The sequence below is a fragment of the Narcine bancroftii genome, chromosome 5, assembly GCF_036971445.1.
Source record: "Narcine bancroftii isolate sNarBan1 chromosome 5, sNarBan1.hap1, whole genome shotgun sequence".
In the NCBI taxonomy this organism is placed as follows: Eukaryota; Metazoa; Chordata; class Chondrichthyes; order Torpediniformes; family Narcinidae; genus Narcine; species Narcine bancroftii.
The window spans coordinates 147,609,853-147,634,664 of NC_091473.1; the positions used below are offsets into that span (position 1 = coordinate 147,609,853).

At 46.4% G+C, this 24,812-nt stretch overlaps 1 protein-coding gene across 11 annotated transcripts in view; it reads right to left on the reverse strand.

Annotated features, from left to right (window-relative positions):
* Nucleotides 1-24,812, reverse strand: part of adgrl2a (adhesion G protein-coupled receptor L2a) — a 905,078-nt gene that overhangs the window by 120,914 nt on the left and 759,352 nt on the right. For all 11 annotated transcript variants that reach the window (XM_069939357.1, XM_069939367.1, XM_069939363.1 and 8 more), the window contains 2 exons: nucleotides 17,342-17,451; nucleotides 2,890-3,690 (listed from right to left, as the gene is read on the reverse strand). In XM_069939357.1, the coding sequence (XP_069795458.1) occupies nucleotides 2,890-3,690; nucleotides 17,342-17,451 (911 nt within the window). The remainder of the gene's footprint in view (nucleotides 1-2,889; nucleotides 3,691-17,341; nucleotides 17,452-24,812) is intronic.

The window sequence follows — 24,812 nt, forward strand, 5'->3', positions numbered from 1 at the left end:
TGCCACACACCTACTTCACCTCCTTGTTCACCGGAGTTGCCACTTTCAGGAAATGATGCACCTGTAGCCTTTGGTCTCTCTGTTCAACAACCCTCTCCATGTTCCTGCCATTCGATGTGCAAGTCCTGCCCTGTTTTAAATTATCAAGTGAAACGCCTCACACTTGTCCGAGTTAAGTTGGATTTGCCACGCCTTAGCCCATCTTCCCAACTGATCTACATCCTGTCGAGGGTAGCAAACAACATGGATTCTCTCTCCAAAGACTCACGGTATAATACAGAACAAGCCCTTCTAGTGTGTGCTGAACTATTATCCTGCCTAGTTCCACTGCCCTGCACACAAGACCATATCCCTCCCATCCATGTACTGCCCCCCCCCCCCCCCACCCCCACTCCCACATCTTTCTTAAATATCCACTGGCACTGGTCACTTTCAGTTTGTGCAGCTGAAGGTTTTGATAATCTGGATCTGTATCTCTCAGTCTGCGGTTCTGCACACTGCTGGTGGACATGAGCTTGTTGTATGTAAAGCACGTAAGTCTGCAGACAACGTGCTTGAAGTAAAAGTGCACTGCTGGAGAAACTCAGCAGGTCGAACAATAAAGATACATAAACAACAATTCAGGCTTGACTTGAGGCCCTCATTAAGCTGAGGGTGGGCTCGAAACATTGGCTACGGCTCTTTATCTTTGCTACATAATGTAAGTTGTTTGACCTGCTGAGTTTCTCCAGCATTATGTTTTTACCTGAGCTTGTTAAGTCTGGTGTCCACAGTGATGCGGTGAAGACTAATATTACTGTTGGACACAACAAAAGCACAAAACAAGGCAATAATTTTGACAAATGAAAATATTTTTCCACCAAAGCAAAACACCAGTCAGTGGTCTGGGAAGGGGCTCGACCTCGCCAGTCCTCCCTTCTCTTCCCAACTGGCTTTTTGCTTGTTCTCTGCAGAAAGGAGAAGGAGGCCACAGCTACAGGTGCTCAAAGCTTGAGCAAGCATTGAGTTGCCGGAGGGACCCAATGGTTCAGGCAGAATCCGTGGGGAAAAAATATCGGTCGCAATGTTTCGGATCGGGCCCCCTTCACTGAGGCTAAACTAAAATTATGATTTAAAGAGGGAAAGAAGTTAGGGCAGGGCTGGGTGGTGGACAGAAGGGGGAGGAGACATAGGGAGAGCTACAGACCATTGGGAAGGGGGGGGGGCAATTGGAGAAAGAAGCAAGAACGGCGCGAGGTAAAGATGGAGCCACTTGCAAAAGATGGGGCCCCCTCCTGTCGATGTCCATGCCTGATGTAAAAAGGTTGAGAACCGCTGATCAGGACGATTCTTTGTCAATTGCTTTTGCTTCAAACAGACCTGGAACACTTTTGCCAGAAGGTGGGAGAGGTGGAGGGAGAGACCACGTGGGGATGGGGAAGGTTAGAGAGAAAAGTAAGAACAGCAGTGGAAGAGATGGAATCAGTGGAGTCAGGTAGAGATGGGGATTGTGGACAATTAGAAACATCCATGTTGGGTTTAGGGGTGTCCAGGATGAATTTAATGTGTTGCTCCTCAAGTTTTGGTTTGGCCGCACCCTGGATGATAGAAAGAAGGGAGGGTGTTTGGAAAAAAAAAGCCTCATGACAGTGTTCAAGATGATGAGAAGCATTTATCGTGTGGGCGGCCAGATGCTTATTACCCAGGGTGGAAATGGCTAACATGAGGGGACATAGTTTGAAGGTGCCTGGCAGTAAGGACAGGGTGGGAAGTAATAGGTGAGCGGTGGGTGCAGGCAACAGTGATGGAGACAGGCGGGTACAACAGGATCATTTAGGTACATGGAAGAGAGAAAAATGGAGAGTTAAGCAGCAGGGAAATTCTAGGCAGTGGTTAGAGTAAGTTATTTGGTCGGCACAACATTGTTGGCTGAAGGGCTAGTACAGGTACTTCCCAACCAAATTTTAAAAATTATATAAGTTATAAAATTTACGCAGTTTATGTTGTATTAGACAAACTATAACAGGGCATGTTAGAGTCAAGGTGTGCGTACTGACCTTGTTAGTCGGCACTCCGGGGTCCGTAGGGTGGGTGTGGCCATCTTGATTCCTGTGCGCATGCGCGAGTCTTCGGTTGGCACAGGCACAAGAGTTAAGGACACAAATTCAATATCGTCAGGGTGCCTAATTCTTGCGCCTGGGCCAATCGAATTCCAATACGCAAACCCACCGGACATGCACCAACCGAAGTTTCGCGCATGTGCACAAGAACCAAAATGACCGCGCCCAGCCTAGGGACCTCAGGACGCCGACTAACAAAATAAGTACCCACACTCTACCACTTATATTAAACATGAAAACATTACAGCACTATACAGGCCCTTCGGCCCTCCATGTTGCCCCGAACCGTATAAAAATGCTAAACCCTCCCTCTCTATAACCCTCTCCTTTTGTCCATGTGCCTATCTAAGAGTCTTTTAAAGGCCCCTAATGTTTCAGCCTCTATCGCCACCCCTTGCAAGGCATTCCAGACCTCAACAACTCTCTGAGTAAAAAAATGTACCCCTGATGCCTCCCCTATACCTCCCTCCCTTAATCTCATACACGAGTCCTCCCGTGGTTGTTATTCCCACCCTTGGAAACAGTTGCTGGCTGTCAACCCTATCATACCCTGTATCCCTGTTATAGTTTGTCAAATACAATATTTGATTAAAAAGTTTGCTTTAAGATTTCAGTACTCCTTGCGCGCGGTCAAAATTCCAAATTACGTCTATTTCAACATACAACCAATTCTTTGGTCCCAATTACGGTCGTATTTCCGGGAGTACCTGTACTGTGCTATAAATGTCCATGTTCTTTGTCTTAAGGAACACACAACTTTGGAAGAGAGATGGTGAAGCGACACACTGACCTTGAGCTGGATCGGGAGGTCCAAATTCGAGGGTGTATCTCAGAATGAAGTAGTTATTCCACACGTACAAGAGGTTGTCCCGTGGGTTATAATCCACGGCAGCCACGTGCTGGTAAGGGTTGGGAAACGGGATGTCCACATACTCTTCTCTGTTCAGGTTGGTATTGTAGGCATAGTCAATGGAGTTCTTTCCCATCTCGCTCTCATTGTCCTCATATACTGAACGCACCACGTAGAGCACACCACAGATCATGAAGGCATTGGAGGCCGACCTTTTGTCGTACGATGTGTCCCAGGTGCCCTCGAAGCGGAGGGTGTACGGGTTCAGCTGGCTCACCACCATCATCCCATTGTTCTGCTCGGTGGCGTAGATAACCCACAGGCCATTCTCATCCACCGCCAGGTCGATGTCTGACTTGCCCCCCCACCGGTAGGGTGAGGTGTCGTGGTAGTTGGCATTGGCGATGATGGCCTCGCCACTCTTGATCCGAGTCCTCAGGTCGTACTTGACAATATTCCGCGTCCGCTCCTTATTGAAGAAGACTGCCCCGTCGTACACCACAAACCCAGTGCCGTCCACCCGGTGTGGCAGCTTGTAGGTGGTGGTGTGGCGGCTGGAAGTGAAATCATCCAGCGAAGCGTACTCCATCAAGGTGTCCGTGCGGTAGGGAGTCCACGGCATGTAGTAGATCTTGTCCCCAGCCTGAAGCGGGTCCTTGCACCAGGCGCCAGATTGTTGCTCAGCCTCTGTGACATAGGCCGACTCCACAATCCCTTTCAAGGTCCCGGGACACACGAAAACTGCAATGAGAAACAGGCAACAAAGGAGAAAAGAAGTTAAACACCCACGTCGACCATTTTGTAGAATTGCCACGCAAGACCAGCTAAACACATTCTGCAGTCGTGCAGTGGCGTCATGTTGCTGAGAGCTCCGGCAGTAGAGAAGGTGAGATGAATGGCGGTGAAGGTGGGGGGAGTGCGGAGGTGGTTGTTGTGAGGAAAGGTTGGGGTTGGGATGCGGCAACGTGCTCATCGCTGGATTTTAGGCGTCGGATGGACGACCCGGGCGAGAACCCAGGCAGCGCCGGTGAACAGAGGCGTGCGGTGAGCAAGGCAGGCGGCAGCCCACTGACGGCAGGGAGAAGCTGCCAGACCAGATGTCCGCCAGGGCAGCAGCTACAGCGCCCGTCACTTTGTTCGCCCGGGCTGGATCAATTATCGCAGCCGTACCAAATCGAGGCTCCCTAGAGAGACCCTGGAGTTGGGAGAGGGGGAGTTGGGGAGGGAAGATGCAGACTTAAATAGCGGGAGTGGTCAAACAGCCAAAATGTCACAATACCAAGGATCGGTGACGGGAAGTGTGCGGTTAATTACCTTTTTGCTCCACTTCTATTTTAAGCATTGGGAGAGAGAATGAAAAAAAAAGTGCAAGAAAAAAGAACAGAGATTAACATGGGTTATGCAATACTCTCAGGTCTCCCACAATTCAACATGCCCATGCATCAAAACAGGAGAGGGCTGAATTAAACTCTGCATGCTTTCTTTCTTAAAATGGAGAGGGCATATACGGGAGACATTAATCACCCCACCTTCAATTGGTGACCCTGGATTGGATAAATAGATTAGTGGTACAGCACAGCAAACCTCTGGAGATTACATTGCTTAGGGTGTGAGAATGTGCAGAATCGTCCGCATCAGAAGAGTGGTTCTTGGCTACTCTTAGAGGCTGGTCATAGTGGAAAGATTGTAGTCCGTGTTCGTTCATTCATTCAACAGGCAGACGCTTCAACACATCACAAGCAGTACCTTAAATACAACTTCAACAGAACTGGCTGAAACTTCCCGTGCAATCAATCGACTAAGCTTGGATGGGTTGATCAGGTTTCTATTTGAAATTCGAGAAATGCTCAGAGATAATGGCATTAGGATCGTATTCCATTACATATGGCATTGGAGTCAAAGCAGGAGTGAAGTTAATGCAAGGTCATGGTATTGATAACGTAGAGCTGTCTCTCTGAGCAGAGCCACGAGAAGTGGTAATGATTTGGCCGACCAGCCCGGCTGCATTTACCAACCCGGCGATGAGATTGTGATCAAAACATTTCCATTCTCTCTCCGGCCTCACTGTGTACGAACACAGAACCGAGCTCGACAGGGGTCAGGGCACCCCACCAAACAAATCCATTGCCTTCGATTGACCAAGCTGACATGCATAGCGAGGAAAGACCTCATAGAGTAGAACACAGAAACATATATAAAAACCCTAGAAAGATATGCAAGTCTCTGATGGTTTGTGTCCGCTGCCCTTGACAGAAGGAGGAAGAACAAAACAGGGCAGTGGAGTGGCACATCTCCAGGGAAGCAGGTTCGATCATGACCTTCTTGTGCTGAGTGAGTGGCGTTTGAAAGTTCTCCGATTGGAGTACTTTCAGTTTAAATTTAAATTTTAGACATATAGGCCCTTTCGGCCCACGAGCCGTGCCACCCAATTACACCCAATGGACCTACAATCCCCATACGTTTTGAAGGGTGGAAGGAAACCGGAGCCCCCAGAGGAAATCCACACAGACACAGGGAGAACGTAGAGACATTGTGGGATTTGCACCCTGGTCCTGATCGCTGGTGCTGTGACAGCATTGTGCTATCTGCTACCCCAACCATGCTGCCCTAATGATTTATGATTTATTGCTGGAGTAGGTACATGACATCACATACAACCCTGAGATTTTTTTTTCTTGCAGGTGCGGCAGAATCACCATTTATTGGTCGTGCAAAAAAACTGTACTCAACGTACACATGTAAACAAATAAAGAAATGTAATCAAATTACTGTGCAATATATTTATGTTATGTGAGGTGATACCTTGATGAAGGGCTCAAGCGTGAAACATTTGTTATGTATCTTTATCTTTGCTAAATAACAAACCCTTTTTGATGTTGTTACGGGAACAGAGGACCCCAAAACCCGGCAGCAATAGAAATTTACCAAGACAAATGGTTACTTAAACATAAAAACAAGGTCAAACTTTAACTTATCACTATTAACTTAACCGCCTTCTAATTCTAAACGCACGTGTATGTAATGTGTGTGTAAGTTCAGAAAAGTTCTTTGATTCACAATCCAATCTCACTTCTCACTCCACCAAGTTCACCAGAATCAGGCAATTCTTGTACTGTGCACAGAATTTAACATGGATGAATTTTCACCAAGCTCTGGTGCTTAAAGTTAAATGGTAAACACTCAGGAAGTTTCTTGCTGGTTTCACAGAGAGATTTGTGGCTCGTTGGACACACAAAAACTGATTTCCTTCAAACAGCCACTTCAGTGTCTTGCCGGAGAAACTTGCCTTATCAGGGTTTTCCAAATGTTAACCTCTTCTTCAGCAGGTCACCACAGAGTTATTTTTCGTTTCCCCTATTTCAGGTGAAACACTCTAGCCAGCCATTTCCTCTTGTAAGGACTACAAGGGTTCACAACAGGCTGAACTCAGAACTCACAACCCGTCTTCAAAATGGGTTTTCAACAAGCTACCAGCTTGCCATGCTGCAAAAACCAGTTCTCTCTCTTTCTTAGAGAAAGCCTGTTCAGTCTCCTCTCTCTCTCTCTCTCTCGGCTTGCAAAACCACATGACCTTCTCAGTAAGGGAAACTGCATCCAGACAGATTGCGGCATCGGACCCAATCTTCTGAGTCCATTCATCTGTTGTTTTCCAAAACAATAATCCATTACTCCACAGCATGTCCACTTAACACCTACCTGTGAAGTCTCGATATGCATTTGCAAAAAGGCACTCGGAGCCTGGTTGGAGCAGAGGTCTGGCATTTTAAATGAGATCTGTTCTGTGAAGAGTTTGTGTACGTTTGTGACCTACACTACTCCCACAATCTATCTAATTCTGAAAAAATCTATAAACAACATGAAATATGATATGATCCATCACAAGGTGCTGAGTTTCTCCAGCATTGTGTTTTTACTTAATCCGGAACAAGATCCCTTTTATTCTCACACACTATTGCTCTTTGCGTAAGCGTATTTTTCCTCGTTACTTTTGGCGACGGCCCTTATCCCATAGTAGAGCCCTCTCCCTCGATTCACCTCAATCCACATCCAGCCATGCCTGCAAACTGCCTAGCATGGCACTACTGCCAAACTCTGCCTGATATTGTTCTTTTGCAGGAGTTTGGCACATGCAAATGGATTCTGCATGTACACCATGTAAGTACATCGCTGAATATTCATGGTTGGATTCAAATGTTATAAGCAGGTTCAAGAAGTGAAGCAGAATCCATGTAAAACAGAGCAATTTACCAAGCGTCTTAGAATCGTCAATTTTTTGCAGAATGTTTACATGAATTCTTTGGAGTGAATTCTTGTAACCAATGGCATTTAAATGATTAACTGCCTCAGTGAACCAAGGGACATGTTCATATACTCCAGAGCTTTGCAATGGAATATGCAAATCAATTCCCCATCCTGAACATCAGAGACAAAGATTACTGAGCTTTGTTCCCATCTGTGATACTTCAAGGCAAGTGTGGCAGGGGCAAGGGTGGGGGGGTGGGGGGGAAGCAAATTATCAAGTGAATCACCATCAATGCGACGAGAGTGAGAGATAAAAAGGAAAGGGAGGGGAGAGAAGGAGGGAAGAGAGAGAGATGAGGGGAGAGTGGGAGGAGTGAGTGAGGGAGAGAGAAAGGGAGGAGTGAAAGGGGGAGGTGAGAAGGACAGGGAAAGGAAAAATGGGAGAGGATAAGATGGAGAGAGAGAGAGGATGGGGAAAATGAGGGGAAGGAGAGAGGAAGGTGTGGAGGAGAGATAGAGAATGGCAGAGATGACGGCAAAAGAGAGAGAGAGAGAGACAGGAAAGGGAGGGTAGAGAAGGAAAGAAGAGAGTGAAAAGGTCAGAGAGGGAGGAGTAGAGAGCGTGAGGGATAGAAAGGAAGAGAGGAGTGAAAAGGGAAGTTGAGAAGGATTAGCAGAGGGAAAATGGGAGAAAAGATAGGATGGGGAGGTGGGTATGTAGAGAATGAAAGGCAAAGGGAGGGAGAGAGAGAGGAAGGGGAATAGAAAGGAGGAGAGAAGGAAGGAAGAGAGGAGGGCAGAGTGGAAGGAGTACAGAGAGTGAGGGATGGAAAGAGAAAGGAGGCAGGAGAGGAATGGGAAGAGGGAAGATGGTAGAAGAGATAGGATGGGGAGAGTGGAAGGTATGGAGGAGAGATAAGAAAGACAAGGGGGGGGAGGGGGGATGAGAGAGTGATTCCCAATTTAAAATCAAGAGCAAGACTGGTGACAAGTTTCCAGATTTTCTTCTTTTTAACGCAATTAGAACTTTCAACAGGCAATGGATTTCAAGGATAATGAGAACTCAAAAAAAAAATTAAGGCAATATTTAGGAAAAGCTCATCTGGATCAATAGACATTGAGCGAACAGGACCTTCCACATATCAGGCAGGATTTTGGATGACGCTAAGTTTTCAAAGTAGAATGAGTGAGTTTGCAATGAGTCTGAAATAACAAGGTTATCACGCTCTATTGAAAATCCAGGCAGTTCTTAATTAAATCAACATCATTCAAAGAGGAAAACAGTAGAGAGAAGGATCTGACCAGAAATATGGTGTACAGATTAGTTCAGGGTGAGACCCTCTTTTCTTCAGTAAAGGGGTTGGGGGAATGGGGCCGACTCATGGGAATTTCGATGAACGGGAGGGAATTACCTCGAGACAAATAAAAGTAAGAAAGGACTAGACAGGAAGAAGGTTCCCAATAGACATAGAACATTACATAACAGGCCTTTCTGTTATGTTTAGCATGCTTCGTAATAGGAAAAGACACGGCAGGCTGTGGATTAATTGATACTTTACTACATTCTAAAATGGTGCTCTAACAAAGTGACCCCATGTCATCACGTACAGGTGATGGCGTCATACCTAACACTCTTCCCCCCCCCACCAAAATTTTATTTTAAATTAAGGAAACCCCATGCATAATGTAGTGGGTTATGCGAGCATCCCTTGAAAAGAGAAAAAAAAACCATGCTGAACAGTGCCAAACCCCATTTTTTTTATCTACTGGTTGTCACAAGATGACAACAAAAAGGATGAGAACCAGGCTACTTGGCCCATCGAGTCTGCCCCGTCAAAACTACCTGAGCTAAACTGTTCTCACATCTAGTTCCAAGTTCCGGCCTTGTCCCCATATCCCAAGGTACCCCGAGAAGGATTGGTGCTCTGTAATTAATAAGGGGTTGCTTGAGCTGGGATATGAGTGGGACGGGAAGGTTGAGAATCATTGCTCTAGACCCAATTGTTACTGAAATATTTTGCTTGATACCTATCAATTTCCCCTTTAAATTCCCCCAAGGATCTGGCCTCCACAGCTGCACGTGGCAACAAATTCCACAAATCCACTATCCTCTGGCTAAAGAAATTTCACCTCATCTCTGTTGTAAATTATGGCACATAGTCCTTCAGTTTCGGCCTTCAATGCTGTGCCGCCCAATCTATTCCTACCAAAAGAAAACTAAGCTCTTCCTCTCCTCATAACTCTTTTTCTTTCATTCATGTGCCTAAGAATCCATAAAAGTGGTTCTCAACCTTTTTCTTTCTATTTACATATCACCTTAAATAATCCCTATGCCAGGGGTGGCCAAACTTGCTTAATGTAAGAGCTACAAACGATAAAGCTTGAGAGTCACAGGACATGAACAAAATTCACACGGACGTTTTTATTGTTACAAAAATGTTATATAAATTTTAAGAAATGCTTATTAAATGCAATAATATTTATTCGTGCCTGCAGTTTTTAAACTGTTAATTTGTATTAGTTTCTGTAATCACAGACACAAATATGTAAAAAAAAGTAAACCAAAAAAATTAGAGAGATTTTAATCAGATTTCCACCTTACAAAATTAGTCTTATTATAATCATATTTTTTAATGGCTAAAATAGAATGCTACAGATATCAGGCTATTAAAGACGTGAGTCGGGTGGGCGGGGGGGGGGGGGGGGGAAGAGACCGGCATTGCGAGTCGGGTGGGCGAGAGGGAGAGACTGGCAGCACGAGTCGGGCGGGCGAGGGAGACTGGCAGAGTGAGTTAGGCAGGCGAGGGGGAGAGACTGGCAGCACAAGTCGGGCGGATGAGGGAGACTGGCAGCGCGAGTCGTGTGGGCGAGGAGGAGAAACCGGCAGCGCGAGACGGGCGGGCGAGGGGGAGAGACTGGAAGTGTGAGTCAGGTGGGCGGGGGGGGGAGATCGGCAGCACGAGTCGGGCTGGCAAGGGAGGGGGGGAGACCGGCAACGAGCCGCATATTAAAGGTCAAAGAGCCGCATGTGGCTCGCGAGCCGTGGTTTGGCCACCCCTGCCCTCGGCCATTGGTGCTCTGTGATTAATAAGGGGTTGCTTGAGCTGAGATATGAGTGGGACGGGAAGGTTGAGAATCACTGCTCTAGACCCAATTGTTACTGAAATATTTTGCTTGAGAAAAATTGTAATTGGCCCATTACCTTTGGAGTTCTGAAACCATGCACATAACGAGTCAATGAGGGACGATTAAAACAGTGGTTTCTTTCCACCCACATCCCACCTTAAGCAATCCCATACTAATCACAGAGCACTGATGGCCTAGGGATTACTTAAAGTGGGATATGAGTGGAAAGAAAAAGGTTGAGAACCGGAGGTCTATTAAATGCACCTATTGTTCCAGCCTCCACCACCAACCCCAGCAATACATTCCAGGAATCCACAACTGTGTAAAAAATGTACCCCTGATGTCTCCCCTAAATATTTCTCTGCTCATTTTCTACAGATCTCCTTTGGTGTTTGCTACTGCCAGCCTTGGAAAAAGGTGCTAGCTGTCCTCCCTATCTATGTCTCTCATAATCTTGCAGACCTCTATTACTTTTCCCATCCTTCCTTGCTCCAATGGGAATCCCCAGCTCCGCTAACCTTGCTTCCAATCCAGGCAACATCCTGATCAATCTCCTCTGTACCCCTCTCCATAGCTTCCACATCCTTCCTGTAATGAGGCGACAATACTCTAAGCATGGACTTATCAATGTGGGGGAAGTCCAAAACAAGGGGTCACAGACTCAGGATTAGAGGGAAGCCATTTTGGACTGAGACAAGGAAAAACGTCTTCACTCAGTGAGTTGGGAACTTGTGTATCTCCCAACCGCAGAACGCTGTTGAGGCTAATTCATTCGGTATCTTCAAAAGCGAGTTGGATGTAGTCCTTATGGCTCATGGGATCAAGTGGCATGAGGAACATGTAGGAATCACAGGTGGTGCAGACTCAAAGGGCTGAATGGCCTTCTATTGTATGATAAAGGCGAATGAACCAAAATATCGACTGAACATTTCTCTCAACAGATGCTCCCTGAACCACTGAATTCCACCTGTTTATTGTCAATGCAGAGTGATCAAGCAGTATTATGAATGTGTGTTTTTTTTTGAACCGTGCATGGAGAAAACATTTCCACTTGTGGGGAGAAGCATAAATAGATATCTGACAGGGTATCTAGAAAAGCATCGTATGTCAGAGGGGTGAACACGTGGAACGAGCAGCATTTGCACATTGTAACTGAGGGTGAATAAGCTGTAGAACTGGGTACATTTAGGATGTTCAAAAGGGTTTTGGTCCAACACGTGGTCAGGAAGGGTTTGGAATATTCTCCCAAACTCTCCACTTCTTGAATGGCACCAAACCCTGGGTTGTCCGTCACAGGGATCTTCTAGAACACGGAACAGTACAGGCCCTTCAGCCCACAATGTTGTGCTGACCTATGGAAACCTTCTCCAAAATAATCTAACCCTTCCCTATCTATAACCTATCTCTATTATATCCAAATGCCTGTCTAGGAATCTTCTGAATGTTTCTATTGTACCAGCCTCCACCACCAACCCCAGGCAATGCGTTCCAAGCACCCAACACTTTATATAAAAAAAAACCTTACTTCTGACGTCTCCCCTAAACTTTCCTCCCCTCACCTTAAACAGACGTCCATTGGTATTTGGTACTGTCACCCAGGGATAAGGTGTTGGCTGTCCACCCTATCCAAGCTCCTCATTATCTTATACACCTCCATTATTTCCTTTCTCGCCCTTCATCACTGGACCTCAGTGTCAAGGTGTCAAGCGAATTACTGGGTCAAAACTATGCTGCTGTCTATTTCAATGGAGGGTCAAGAGCATGCCGTGTCGGCCATTTATTTTTGTCTCTCCACGGATGCCACCTGACCCCTTGGATGTTCTGGCATGTTCACGGAAGCTTTCTCTGCTCGCACTGGCAGTCCATCTTGAGATGACAACAGTGATCACACAGCAATGAACTTGTAACACATTTCAAAGATGAACTGGCGTGGGAAAACACAAGCCGTTCTATGCACCCATAGAGGAGTGACACCTAATATTCCGTCTGGGTGCTCTCCAACTGGATGGCATTAACATCTCCGGTTCCCCTGTCTCCCTCTCTTCCCCATTTCCTCCCCCAATCACGTCTCAGCTGCTTTCTCTCGAGCTCTCCCATCCATCATCAACCCATAATTTGTGGGACAGTGCTCCACCCCCCAACCATTTTATACTGGAGCTTTTAGCTCTTATCTTGACGAAGGGCTCTGGCCCGAAACACTGGTTATGTACCTTCATCGTTGCTACAGAGGGAACACTGTGTGACATGCGATGTTCCACCAGCAGTTTTGTGTAATCTGTGTGAGACTACTCTTGGAGTACTGTGTTCAGTCTGGACACCTCATTACAGGAAGGATGTGGAAGCTATGGAGAGGGGGCAGAGGAGATTTACCAGGATGTTGCCTGGATTGGAAAATAAGTTTTATGAGGCTGGTACTTTTCTCTTTAGAGCGAAGAAGGAAGAGAGGTGACTTCTATATGTTTCTGAAGCATGGATAGCATAGACAGCCAGCAACTTTTTTCCCAGGGCAGGAATAGCAAACGCCAAAAGACATGTGTACAAAGTAAAGGGAGGGAAGTTTAGGGGAGGTATCAGGGGTATGTTTTTTTTAACAGAGAGAGTTGTGGGTGCCTAAAATGCCTTGCCAGGGATGGTGCTGGAGGCTGAAACATTGTGGGCATTTAAGAGTCTCTTAGACAGGCACGTACATGAAATAAAAATAGAGGGTTATGATATAGTAAAGGTTTTATTTTGGTTGGTATATATACAGTAGGGCAACACAACATCGAGGGCCAAAGGGCCTGAGGCATAGTGGGCCTAGCGACCTCGCGGTGAGACGGGCCGAATTGCCACCCCAGTCGTCCGACACCAGATAGCGTGGGCCCCCCTCCCTTCCGAGGAGAAGCCCACAGTTGGCGGCACATGTTGCCCGGGGGCCTGTGCCGCTTCCTCGTTGCGCGCTGCTGGGTGGCGAGCAACACCGCAACGCGCTGACGTCACTTCCTAGGGTCAGCGTGCCCCTCGCAGGAAGTGGGCCATCTCCTCGTGCAGTGCAAGGAATTCATGATAAAGTTCAGTTGCCGTTTCACCCTTGAGCTGCGTGGACGCCTTTCATTTTAGCAGTGTTGTTGTTAGCAGACACTACAGTACTGTGCTGTAGTTTTCTATGTTCCAAGCTCATTGCACTAAAAAGTTCCGTGTTGAGTGCACCAGAGATCTTGCCAGGAAATGCTTAAAATACTCTGTCACTCATTGAACGGTACCAAACAGACCCTTCATCCTACAAATACTGTTGATCGTGATGCCAGAGTGAACTAAGTCTCTGCTACCTGTACATGATTCATATCCCTCCCTTTGCTGACTGTCCTCTGACTCAGGTCAGGAATAAAACTGAGAAACTGACAGAACTTGGCATGCTCACAAACACTGGACCTTTCTGGCCTTACCATAATCACAAATATTCTCCTCTTCCTATCTGTCTACCCCCTCCCCGCTTTGTAACAAAACAAACATACTTTCCTTCTTTCCCAGAAACTTTGATCTGAATCGTTGAGGCTGGAAGCCATTGGAATGGAATTAGGCCACTCAGCACATTGAGTCTTCCCCGCCATTCCAACATGGCATATTTGCTATCCTTTTGAACCTCATTCTCCCACCTTTTCCCCTGTCATGTAAATTTACATTGGAACTTGGCACTGTTTTAACAGCTAAGGAAATCTAAGGTCATTCAGCCCATTTAGAACTGCCATCTGAGGAAAACATGACATGCATTTGAGTTTGAGTCAAGTTAAACCAAATTGCAGTCATAGTAATCTGGTCTTTAAAGACATGGAAATGGAGGAACTCAGCAGGTTTCACATCAGAGGAAAAGACGTTTCGGGCCTGAGCCCTTCTTCTAGGTATAAAGCAGGCAGATGCCTGAATTAAAAGGCTGGGGAGAAGGGAAGAATGGGCCGGGGGACGAGTACAGACCCTCAGACAAAGCATGGATGGAACACAGGGGAGTGGAAAGGTGAGAATTGACTGGGGGAGGTGGGTTGTTTTTGGCTTTGTGGAAACAGAGGTGAGGGGAAAGAGGGGTGGAGAGGGAGAGGAGAGAAAAGGTGACATAAGGATAGGTGAGTACGAGGGTTAATGGAAACCAGTGAAGTTGATGTTAATGTAATCTGGTTGAAGGGTGCCCAGGCAGAAGATGAGCTGTCTTTTCTTTAATTTGTGTTTTGAACAGTGGGAGGAAACCAGAGCACCCAGAGAAAACCCATGCAGATACGGGGAGGATGTACAGACTCCCTATATTATGAGCCCAGAAGACCCATTAACCCAGTCAGTCCTCTCCTCTTGCATGAACCACAAGGGCTTCGACCAGGCTGTCTTCCAAAACCTTGCCAGCTTGTCCTGTTTCAATCCAAGCAACTTCTGCTGGCTGACACTGTCAGATGATCTCTGCTTCTCTCTCTCTCTCACTGAGACTGAGAGAAAGCCTGTTTGACTCTCTCTGCTTGCAAAACCACATGACTCCTCTTACAACAGCAGAACTCTCCTGCAGACAATAGTAGAGCCAGCATGCACTTTCATCTGTCTCTTTTGGGTAAACAAGAATCCATTAGTGAAGTCATTTGAGCGCCCTTCAAAGCTCTGGCAAAAGCTTTGGAGTCACTATGTCTAGCATTAAGAGCTCCAGTATTTCAAATAAGATCTGTTTTAAAGTGTTTGCATGTGACCTACACTAACAAATCTTTCCCAATTTATCTCCCAGAAACATTTCTATATACTCTGTCACACCTACAAAGAGCGTCAGATTCGAAGCGGGGTCGCTGGTACTCTAATAGCATTGTGCTAACTGTTTTGCCAACGCGGCATGGTAAACAAGGACAAAACCTTCTTGTTAAGTCCTCGAGTTCCTCCGGAAGTTTGCTTCTTTGCACTCGATTCCAGCAATGCTGTGTCAGAATATCCAGCCTTGACTGTTGGGACAAGATTTCCCCACAAGAAAGTCTGCAGATGTGCTGAGCGGAGTTAATGCACCAAAGTGCTGGAGAAGCTCAGCAGGTCAAGCAGCGTCTATTAAGAATAAAGGGTAAACAAGGTATTGGGGCCTGGGCTTATTACCCAATGAAGGGTTCAGGCCTGCTGAGTTTCTCCAGCACACCTGCGCATTGCTTTTGAAACATCAGGTTTCCTTCTATTTCAAAAAACTTCAACTGTGAATATTTATCTCTCCTTGTTTTCTAATTTTCTGATTCAGCATATTGCGATAATTTAATTTATATATCTCAGTACATCGTCGATAATGTCCTAAACATTGTGCACCAAAAATTTTGCTGCAGTCAAAAGGGTCTTCATTAAAAGAAAAACAATATTATCCAAAGAACTGAAGAAAAGATAATAAATACAAAAGATAGGCAATAAACTGGAAGAAAAAGATGGCATGGTTAGTGTAGCTGTTACAGCACTGACAGGCCAGGTTCAAATCTGGCACAGACTGTAAGGAGTTTATATGTTCCCCCCGCCCACCCCCCCACCCCCCACCCCCGTATCCATGTGGGTTTTCTCTGAGTGCTCCAGTTTCGATCCTGCCTTGAATTTCAATAAGCTGGAGGAGGACGACTCTCGGAAGACAAGATAACACCCTCTGCTACAATCCATGTAACTCCATTTACAAACAACATCGGGTTCACTTGATTTATATCTTCTCTAAATCTTTGGAATTAGAACATAGAAAATTACAGCACAGTACAGGCCCTCCAGCCCACAATGTTGTGCTGACCTTATATACTCGTTCTTTACCACAATCTAATCCTTCCCTACTCAGACCCATAACCCGATAGCCATCGGCTATACTTGGTGAGGAGTTTGAAGAGATTCGGCACATCATCGAAGACTCTCAAAACCCTCTCTAGGAGTACTGGCTGGTTGTATCATTGTCTGGTACAGAGGTACCAATACTCAGGACAAGAATAAACTCCACAGGGGTGTTAACTCGGCCTGCAACATCAAAGGCACCAGACTTCACTCCATTGAGGAGATCTACAAGAGGTGGTGTCTTAAGAAAGCAGCCTCTATCCTCAAGGACCTCCCTCCCCCACTAACCTCTTCACTCTGCTACCACAGGAAAAGGGGCACTGGCTATCTAATAAAGATCATTGATGATTGTGATCCAAGTCCGGGAGCTTGCTTTCTGCTTGCCCCCACGAACCCTCAATACAGGATGCAACAGATACATTTTTCATACAGAGTGTACTGGGTACATAGAATGTGCTGCCGGCAATGGCGGAGGCAGATAAAGTAGCACGTTTTCAGCGACCATTAGATAGGTCCATGAAACTGAGAAAAATAAATGTAGTCGGGAAGTTGTAGGGAGGGTTGGTCATTAGGTTGGGACCACACTGTGGGTCAAATGGCCTGTACTGTGTAGTTTTCTATGTTCTAAGTCAGCATTTCTGAACCTTTTTCTTTCCACTCACATCCCACTTGAAGTAATCCCTGCACCATCGATGTTCTGTGATTAGTATGGGATTACTTCGGGTGGAATGTGGGTGGAAAGAAAAAGGTTGAAACCCACTGTTTTAATCATCCCTCATTGACTCGTTATGTGCACGGTTTCAGAACTCCAAAGGAAATGGGCCAAAGACAATTTTTCTCCAGCCAAATATTTCAGTAACAATTGGATCTAGAGCAGTGATCCTCAACCTTCCTTTCCCACTCACATCCCACCATAAGCAATCCCTTACTGATCACAGCGTACCGATGACATCGGGATTACTTACGGTGGGATGTCAGTGGGAAGGGAAAGTTGAGGATCACTCTCCAAACTGGCCCCTCCCCTATAGAACGTGATCATAGCAGATCTATTCTGACCTCAGCTCCTCAAATAGTAATCTATTTCTACATTAAATATATCAAATGAAACAGTCTCCACCGCTCTTGGTGGGGTGGGGTGGGGGGGTCAGAGATTCCCTCCTGCCTCTACTTCTTGTGTCCTTCGGGAGGGAAGCGAGTTCTTGCAAAGCCAAGCTTGAGGGCAAATCAGAAGGTTTATACTCACTGTAGGGAACACATTCGTATTGAACCTCAAGGTATTTGTAAGTTCCTGGACAAGGGTCAGGGAACACGTCTGAACCTGTGATCACAATACACTGTGTCCTGTTGTTGCACCTGTAACGGAGGACACACAAAACAATTCATTTAACTCACCGATTCCCAATTCACAAGGCACAGTTAAGAGACTGCAAGCTTTGTCACTCCACAGGGTGGCTGGATCAATTGCTGGAAACACTTAATTAATATCGCATTAGTCAGAACGGGCAAATAAAGCAACGTTGAAAAGGAGAATAAACAGTCATGCCTCATTGATTGGGATAAATCTCAATGAACTGCAACAACTACAGAGATGGGGTAGTAAACAATAATAAAAAAAATGACATATCTTTTATTCTGTGATCTATTCAAGCTTTGCTTTTACTGGGAAAAGAAAGAAATCCATTAAATGAATAAAAACGCTTCACATTTATTGACTAGTCAGGGTCAGTAACACTGTTGGCAGGTCACTCTGCATGAGCATCGGATCGTAATTTACTGACGGGGCAGCAGCCAGGAAGGGTGCGGACCAGCCGAGGCAAGATTGCGACTGGCTGGGAAGCAGCACCCTTGACCCGCAACACAGGCTTGAATGCAGCCACAGTTTTCCCGGCTCGATAACACTTGGCCTGCAAATTGCCAGGGCTGATGAGATCACTCCGGGTGCAGCGAGTGCGCGCACGGTGGCGTCTCAGCAGTCGTTCCCCTCCCGAGTCCGCCGGCAATAGCGGGCCACCTGCTCATCGGAACCCTGAACCAGAGGTGGCGAACGCACAGACAGTGGTGGTGATGTCGGTCCAAGTTCACGGAACCGCACATCGGCAATCTTCCATAGCTGAAAAGTAAAAATTAGATACTTTTTTAAATACACAGAAGAAAAAAGGCCAACTTTGATTGGTTTCTACAAGACCTGACACTTCAGAAGCAATCACTTTTCAAGAAATAAAGGAACCACCACTGGGGCACATTTACAGCATTCAGGTAAACCATATTTCTAAGGTTCAACTTCCTTCATGTTGATGCAATCACAAAAATGGTTCACCAGTGGCTATACTTTATGAGATGTCTAAGGAGATTCGGTATGTCACTGAAGTCTCTTGTAAACCTTTACAGGTGGGAAGCATTCTGGCTGGTTGCCTCACTGCCTGGTATGGAGGCGCCAACTCTCAGGACAAAGATAAACTTCAAGGGGTTGTTAGCCCAGGCCGTGACATCACAGGCTCCAAACTTCACTCTGTCGAGGATATCCACATGAGGCCGTGCCTTATAAAAACAGCCTCTACCCTCAAAGACCCCACCACCCAGGCAGTGACCTCTTCACTCTGCTACCATTGGCAAAAAGGTACAGGAGCCTAAAGACGAGCTCTAAGCGGCACAAGGACAGCTTCTTCCCCGCTGCCATCAGATTCCTGAATAATCAATGAACCACTGACTCTGTCTTACTTTTCAGGCACGGTTATTTTTATTTTTTTCATTGGTTTTAAAAGATGGTTTTATTATGAATGTTTGCACTGTAACGCTACCGCAAAACACGAATTGTTCAAGACGATTAATCCTGATTCTGATTCTCATGTAATAAAAATAGTGCACTATCACACAAAATTTGCTCTTGCCTGTCGTAAGACAGACAGATTCGCTATTGGGAGAAATGGCAGAAACATCCCTTACAGTTAGCGAAAGGGAAGCAAATGAATGTCCCCTCAGTGTCACCGAGTGTCCGATGATTCACCTCCAGCGCTGCCGCAGGCACATGGGGTTCAGTCCAAACCATCAGAAGCCCAAGCTCTAGATCCAAACCCCCAACGTGGCCAGGAAACCTCCAGTGCCCTCGGCTTCCACTCTAATCTCAATTCCGATGCCTGGTACCCCTTCAGCCAGTTTCCAGCCATCCGCAGCCTGGTGGGAATCCCTTGACCACAGTTGCTAGCAGCCAACATTTTACATGGGTACCTCGCCTTGAGTGACCAGCAGCCTGTCGCCCATGTGTACTTCAGCCGCAGAACCTTTAACTGGTCTGCTGCCTGGTCACAGTCCTGTGGGTTCCCTCCTCGGATTCTCTGTCTCAAACAGGAGGTGGTCTCCTGGTTTTCTGCTGTGGTTTCAGAAATTTTAAATAAAACCACAGTCAGCTCCATTAACAGGCCATTTCAAGCCTGTTCAGAGCTGACGGCAGTCTGAATGGAAAACTGGACCTTGCAGGAGCGCTGTATCTCAACTCCCTGCTGTCTGCACGGCCGTTACGGCAGTGTCGCCATTTTAACATTCAGGCTGCGGGCCACTTGCGGTCGGGGGTGGGGGAACCAGCAAGGACTGCTAGAGACTGGCTCGTGGGCTGGGGTTCGAGTGGGTGCTCAGGGCAAAGAATGGGCTCCCGAAGTTCCTCGGGCACTGATCGTGTCAGAGGTTTGGACGAGAGCCCGGGTGACCGATGGATCGAACAGGGGCCCGTGCGGCTGCGAAGACGCTGAAGGTGAATCCACAAACACTTGGTGACTCTGAAGGGGCTCCATTCTGCTTCTCTTTCTCTCTTGCTGTAAGGGGGCACCAGATGACACTAATGGCGACCCTTTGTCTGCCTTATAGCAGGCAGAAGTTAAAGTACATCATGCCTGTTACATTTTTAATGTATTATTTCTTTCTCTTTGGCTTGGCTTCGCGGACGAAGATTTATGGAGGGGGTAAAAGTCCACGTCAGCTGCAGGCTCGTTTGTGGCTGACAAGTCTGATGCGGGACAGGCAGACACGGTTGCAGCGGCTGCAGGGGAAAATTGGTTGGTTGGGGTTGGGTGTTGGGTTTTTCCTCCTTTGCCTTTTGTCAGTGAGGTGGGCTCTGCGGTCTTCTTCAAAGGAGGTTGCTGCCCGCCAAACTGTGAGGCGCCAAGATGCACGGTTTGAGGCGATATCAGCCCACTGGCGGTGGTCAATGTGGCAGGCACCAAGAGATTTCTTTAGGCAGTCCTTGTACCTTTTCTTTGGTGCACCTCTGTCACGGTGGCCAGTGGAGAGCTCGCCATATAACACGATCTTGGGAAGGCGATGGTCCTCCATTCTGGAGACGTGACCCACCCAGCGCAGCTGGATCTTCGGCAGCGTGGACTCGATGCTGTCGACCTCTGCCATCTCGAGTACTTCGACGTTATTACATGACAATAAAAGGAAACTTAAACCATGGTCACTGTTAAATACTATGGAATTTAAATTTCAACTTCACCCACTACTCATTCCTTTTTTTTGGCTTCTGTGACGAACAATAGACCTCATAAAAATCAATGGTTGTGAAAATCTCGACTCGATCTCTAAACCGACCCCTAAACCTGCTCATCCATGCCAATCTCATCTTGCCGTTACTGGAGAGAGGCAAAATGGGCAAGAAGCAGATAAAGTCAATTGAGGGGGCGGGGGGGGAGGAAGTTTGGGAAATCTTCAGCTTAGCTACATGGGTTCATCACATTTAGTCAATGGACAAGGAGGGCAGGACGTCTATTGCCAGCTGGACGATCGGCTCCCTGGCCAAAGGTATATATTCAGGGGAGAGTCAGAGGGGAGAACGAATGAGCCGGCTTCCGTTTTCTTCACCTGTTCATTGCTGCCAGCTCTATCAAACTGGAAATTCTGCAGGCACCGTGGTAACTCAAGGCTGGAGAAACTCAGCACGTCAAACAGTATCCTTTATATAGCCTAACATTTCAGGCTTGAGCCTGAAATCAAGGAATGGAAAAATGTAAGCAAAATGATGGCAGGGAGGGCCAGAGGAAGGAGCCTGGTTCCTTATCCAACTATTACCTCCTGCCTTTGGGACCATGATCTTACCCCACCCCCCCCCCCCCACCATTTTGTTCAGGCACCTGTCAACATTTTTAAATATCTTGATGAAGGGCTCAAGCCCCAAAGGTGGCTCGTGCTTCTTTACCTTTGCTAATACAGACTACACTGACCTGCTGAGTTTCTCCAGCGTTGTGTTTTGTCACAGGATGTGTTAGAATAGTTATAGGTAAAATAGGTCTTTAAAAGAGATAGATTGTGGGGCTTTAGCTTAGGTTACACTTCACAAACAGAGGTACACTTCACAAAAGTCACCAGTGACTTTGCAGAGACAATGGAATTGCTTTGGAAAAGGACTTCAAATGGAGGTGCAAATGGAACAGTGACCAGGCGGAGGCTGGTAAGATCTTTTGAAAATTGGGTATGGAGCCTTGGGAGACTTTTTTTTTGGTTTTAACAAGCAGGGAGAGAAAAAAAAACAAACAGGTGATTTCTCTTTTGGAGAAAGAGAGAGAGGGAGAGAGAGAGAGAGAGAGAGGGAGAGAGAGAGAGAGAGAGAGAGAGAGAGAGAGAGAAGTCAGTTCTACAGTAGCAGTTGAGGCTGCGACAATGGCATGCTGACAGGCTTGCTGAAACCCCATTTTGAAGACAGGCTGTGAGTTCTGAGTTCAGCCTGTTCAAAATCCTTATAGGCCTTCCAAGAGGAAATGGCTGGCTAGTGTTTCCTCTGAAATAAGACGAACAAGAGGAACTCTGTGGTGACCTGGCAGAAGAGGTCACCCTTGCACCCATGATGGTGCAAGTTTATTTGGCAAGTCACTGAAGTGACTGATTTGAGGAAATCAGCTGGTGTATGTGTCCAACAAGCAACAAATTTCTCTCTGTAACCATCAAGAACCTTCCTGAGTGGTAACCATTTACCTTTAAGCACCAGGGCCTGGTGAAAATTCATAAATGTTGAATTCTGTGCATAGTATGAGAATTGCCTGATACTGGGGAACTTGGAGGAGTGAAAAGTGAATGATTGGACAGTGGAACAAAAAACTTTCCTGAACATATACACATTACATACCTGTGTGCTTAGAATTAGAAGGGGGTTAAGTTAGGTTAAGTTAAGTTAATAGTAATAAGTTAAATATTGATCTTGCTGAAAGGAGAGCATCTCGAAGCCGGGGAGCGGGACGAGGGCAGGAAGGAGTCCGACCAGGATTCGGTTACGGGTGGAGCTCCCTCCTCCCGGGGGTGAATCTGTGGGTTCAAACCACCTGCTGCCTTCCAGATTTTGCCTCTTCAGGAGAAGGCTAGGAGAAGGTAACTCTGACTTCAAATCCCCAGGCTCGGCTTGCCCAGCTGTCAGTACCAAGAAATGGCCCCAGCTATGGGCAAATAGCACATGTCAGTCTGGCAGCAGGGGCTGGCAGCTGTGGCAGAACATGGGAAACAGTTTCCATAGCGGTCTGCAGCAGCCAACTCAGTGGGCGAAGGATCCGTAAGAACAACGGCCAGCGAGCACGGTCTTGGAACAGACCACTGCAGGGCAATCCCGTGTCACTCTGGCTGTCGTGCCTCACCCTCTGTCAGGCCCAGTGGCATGGAACCCAGAGGGAGCCACACAAGCTGATTTCCTCCAATCAGTCACTTCAGTGACTTGCCAAATAAACTTGCACCATCATGGGTACAAGGGTGACTTCTTCTGCCAGGTCACCACAGAGTTCCTCTTGTTCGTCTTATTTCAGGAGAAACACTAGCCAGCCATTTCCTCTTGTAAGGACTATAAGGGTTTTGAACCGGCTGAACTCAGAACTCACAGCCTGTCTTCAAAATGGGGTTTCAACAAGCCTGTCAGCATGCCACTCATCTCCAAGTCCTTGCCCCGGCCTAAAGCTCCATGGAAAACAGAACAAAAGCTTTGTGAGGACAGGAAGAGCTACAAGGCATCTTTGCTTGCAAAGATTAAAAGCAACTTTTGTTTCAGTAACCATTGTCTTGGTGAATTTCCATGGCTGCTGGGTCGTGGAGTCCTCTGGGTTCGTAACAGCTTTCACCAACACCATCAATGATGTGGGTCCTAATCCTTTCCACCTTGTTTCACCAAAATAAATAGGTTGAAAAGAGAGTACAACCCTTGAACAAGGTGACCAATGAGATAGAGGATGCTTCAGTTGGCATGGATCCGAGAATGGTTCCAATACATTGGAAGGTAACCCTCCCATTGAGGAACAGGAAACTAACTGCCGAGCAGTTAGCCTGTCGTCAACACTGGAAACTATTTAACGACAGGGGACTCTGTGGAGCACACAAAGTCATCATGGAACTCTGAAAGAAAAGGCGCATCTAAAAAATGGAGCAGATGAGGGCTAAACAGAAGTTACTGGGCATTTGGACTTTCAGAAGATCCATATTCGGGTGTCATTCGAGATCAACTCAGAGAATCGACTGGTCGGATTACTATTCTCCATGGTGTTAGAAATGGTTAAACGTCCAAGAGAGGTTTTAATGGGGCCATTTTTGATTTGGGCTCTTGCATCAGGTGAGGTGCGGTAGAGATCTACGCCAAGGTCCCAGGCAAACACCAATGGTTCAGATGAGGGGATCAAGTGTGACCAATCCATGTTTGTTACTGTACCTAGTTGAATGGCAGTATGGGTTGTCCAAAGGACACAGACCGGGTTCAGGGCACATGGCCAGTTAAATTAAAGGGCAAAGACAGTGGACAAACTGTAAGGTGGAACGATTTTCAGACTTCTATTACGATTCAAAAAATAGAAATAGAAAAATTTTCCTTAATGGCGCGACTGAATAATATTGGTGCTTAGAGGATAACAGGGCACTTACTGCATAATGGGTCTCCTTGAACATAAATCATCAAACATTAACGGGTAGATATGCAAGCAATTAAAAAGATAAATGATGTGTTTTTTTTAATTGCATGAGCATTTAAGTTCAAGTGCAGAGACATCTCGGTCCAATTATTTCAGACCCCGGTGAGAAGCATCTGGATCACAGGTTGCGTTCGGGTCTGGCATCCCTACTTTAGGAAGGATAATCGTACCACGAAAGGAGTACGGTGAACATTTAGCAGTTTGATTCCCAGCGTGTTGCAAGAGGAGTGATTGAGCAGGTCGGATCGACAGACCCTTCAGGTGATCTAAATTTGCCAAGTCCAAAATTCCTCCCGGGGCTTCCCAGGGTAGATGTTACCTGCATGCATTCAAGGAAGTGAACCGTATATTTTTGGGTATTAGGGGAATTAAGGTATGTAGGATTACAGAGGAGAACAGCAGTGAAGTAACAGATCAGTCCTTTCCTTATTGAAAGAGAGAGAAGGAATTTAAAAAAAAAGCAAAATTGATTCCCCTTGCTACCATATCCGTTCTGTTTAATAGCAAGAGCACCTCAAAGTCCAACAGAGGTCAATCAATGTTACTGTCATCAGTGCCAAGGTGCAGTGATAAAAGTTTGTTTTGTGAGCAATTCTGCCAGACATCCCATACATAGTACAGCAAATAAAACACAATATAGACGGCAGAGTTTCTGAAAAAAAAAATGGGTGGTTTATTCAACAATCGGATAACACAGCAAGAAACAAACTGTCCTTGAATCTGGTGGTGTGTGACCTAACCGGTGATTCTACCGGGATGTTTGGCCAAAGAGAGAGTGCGCGCAATCATTGAGAG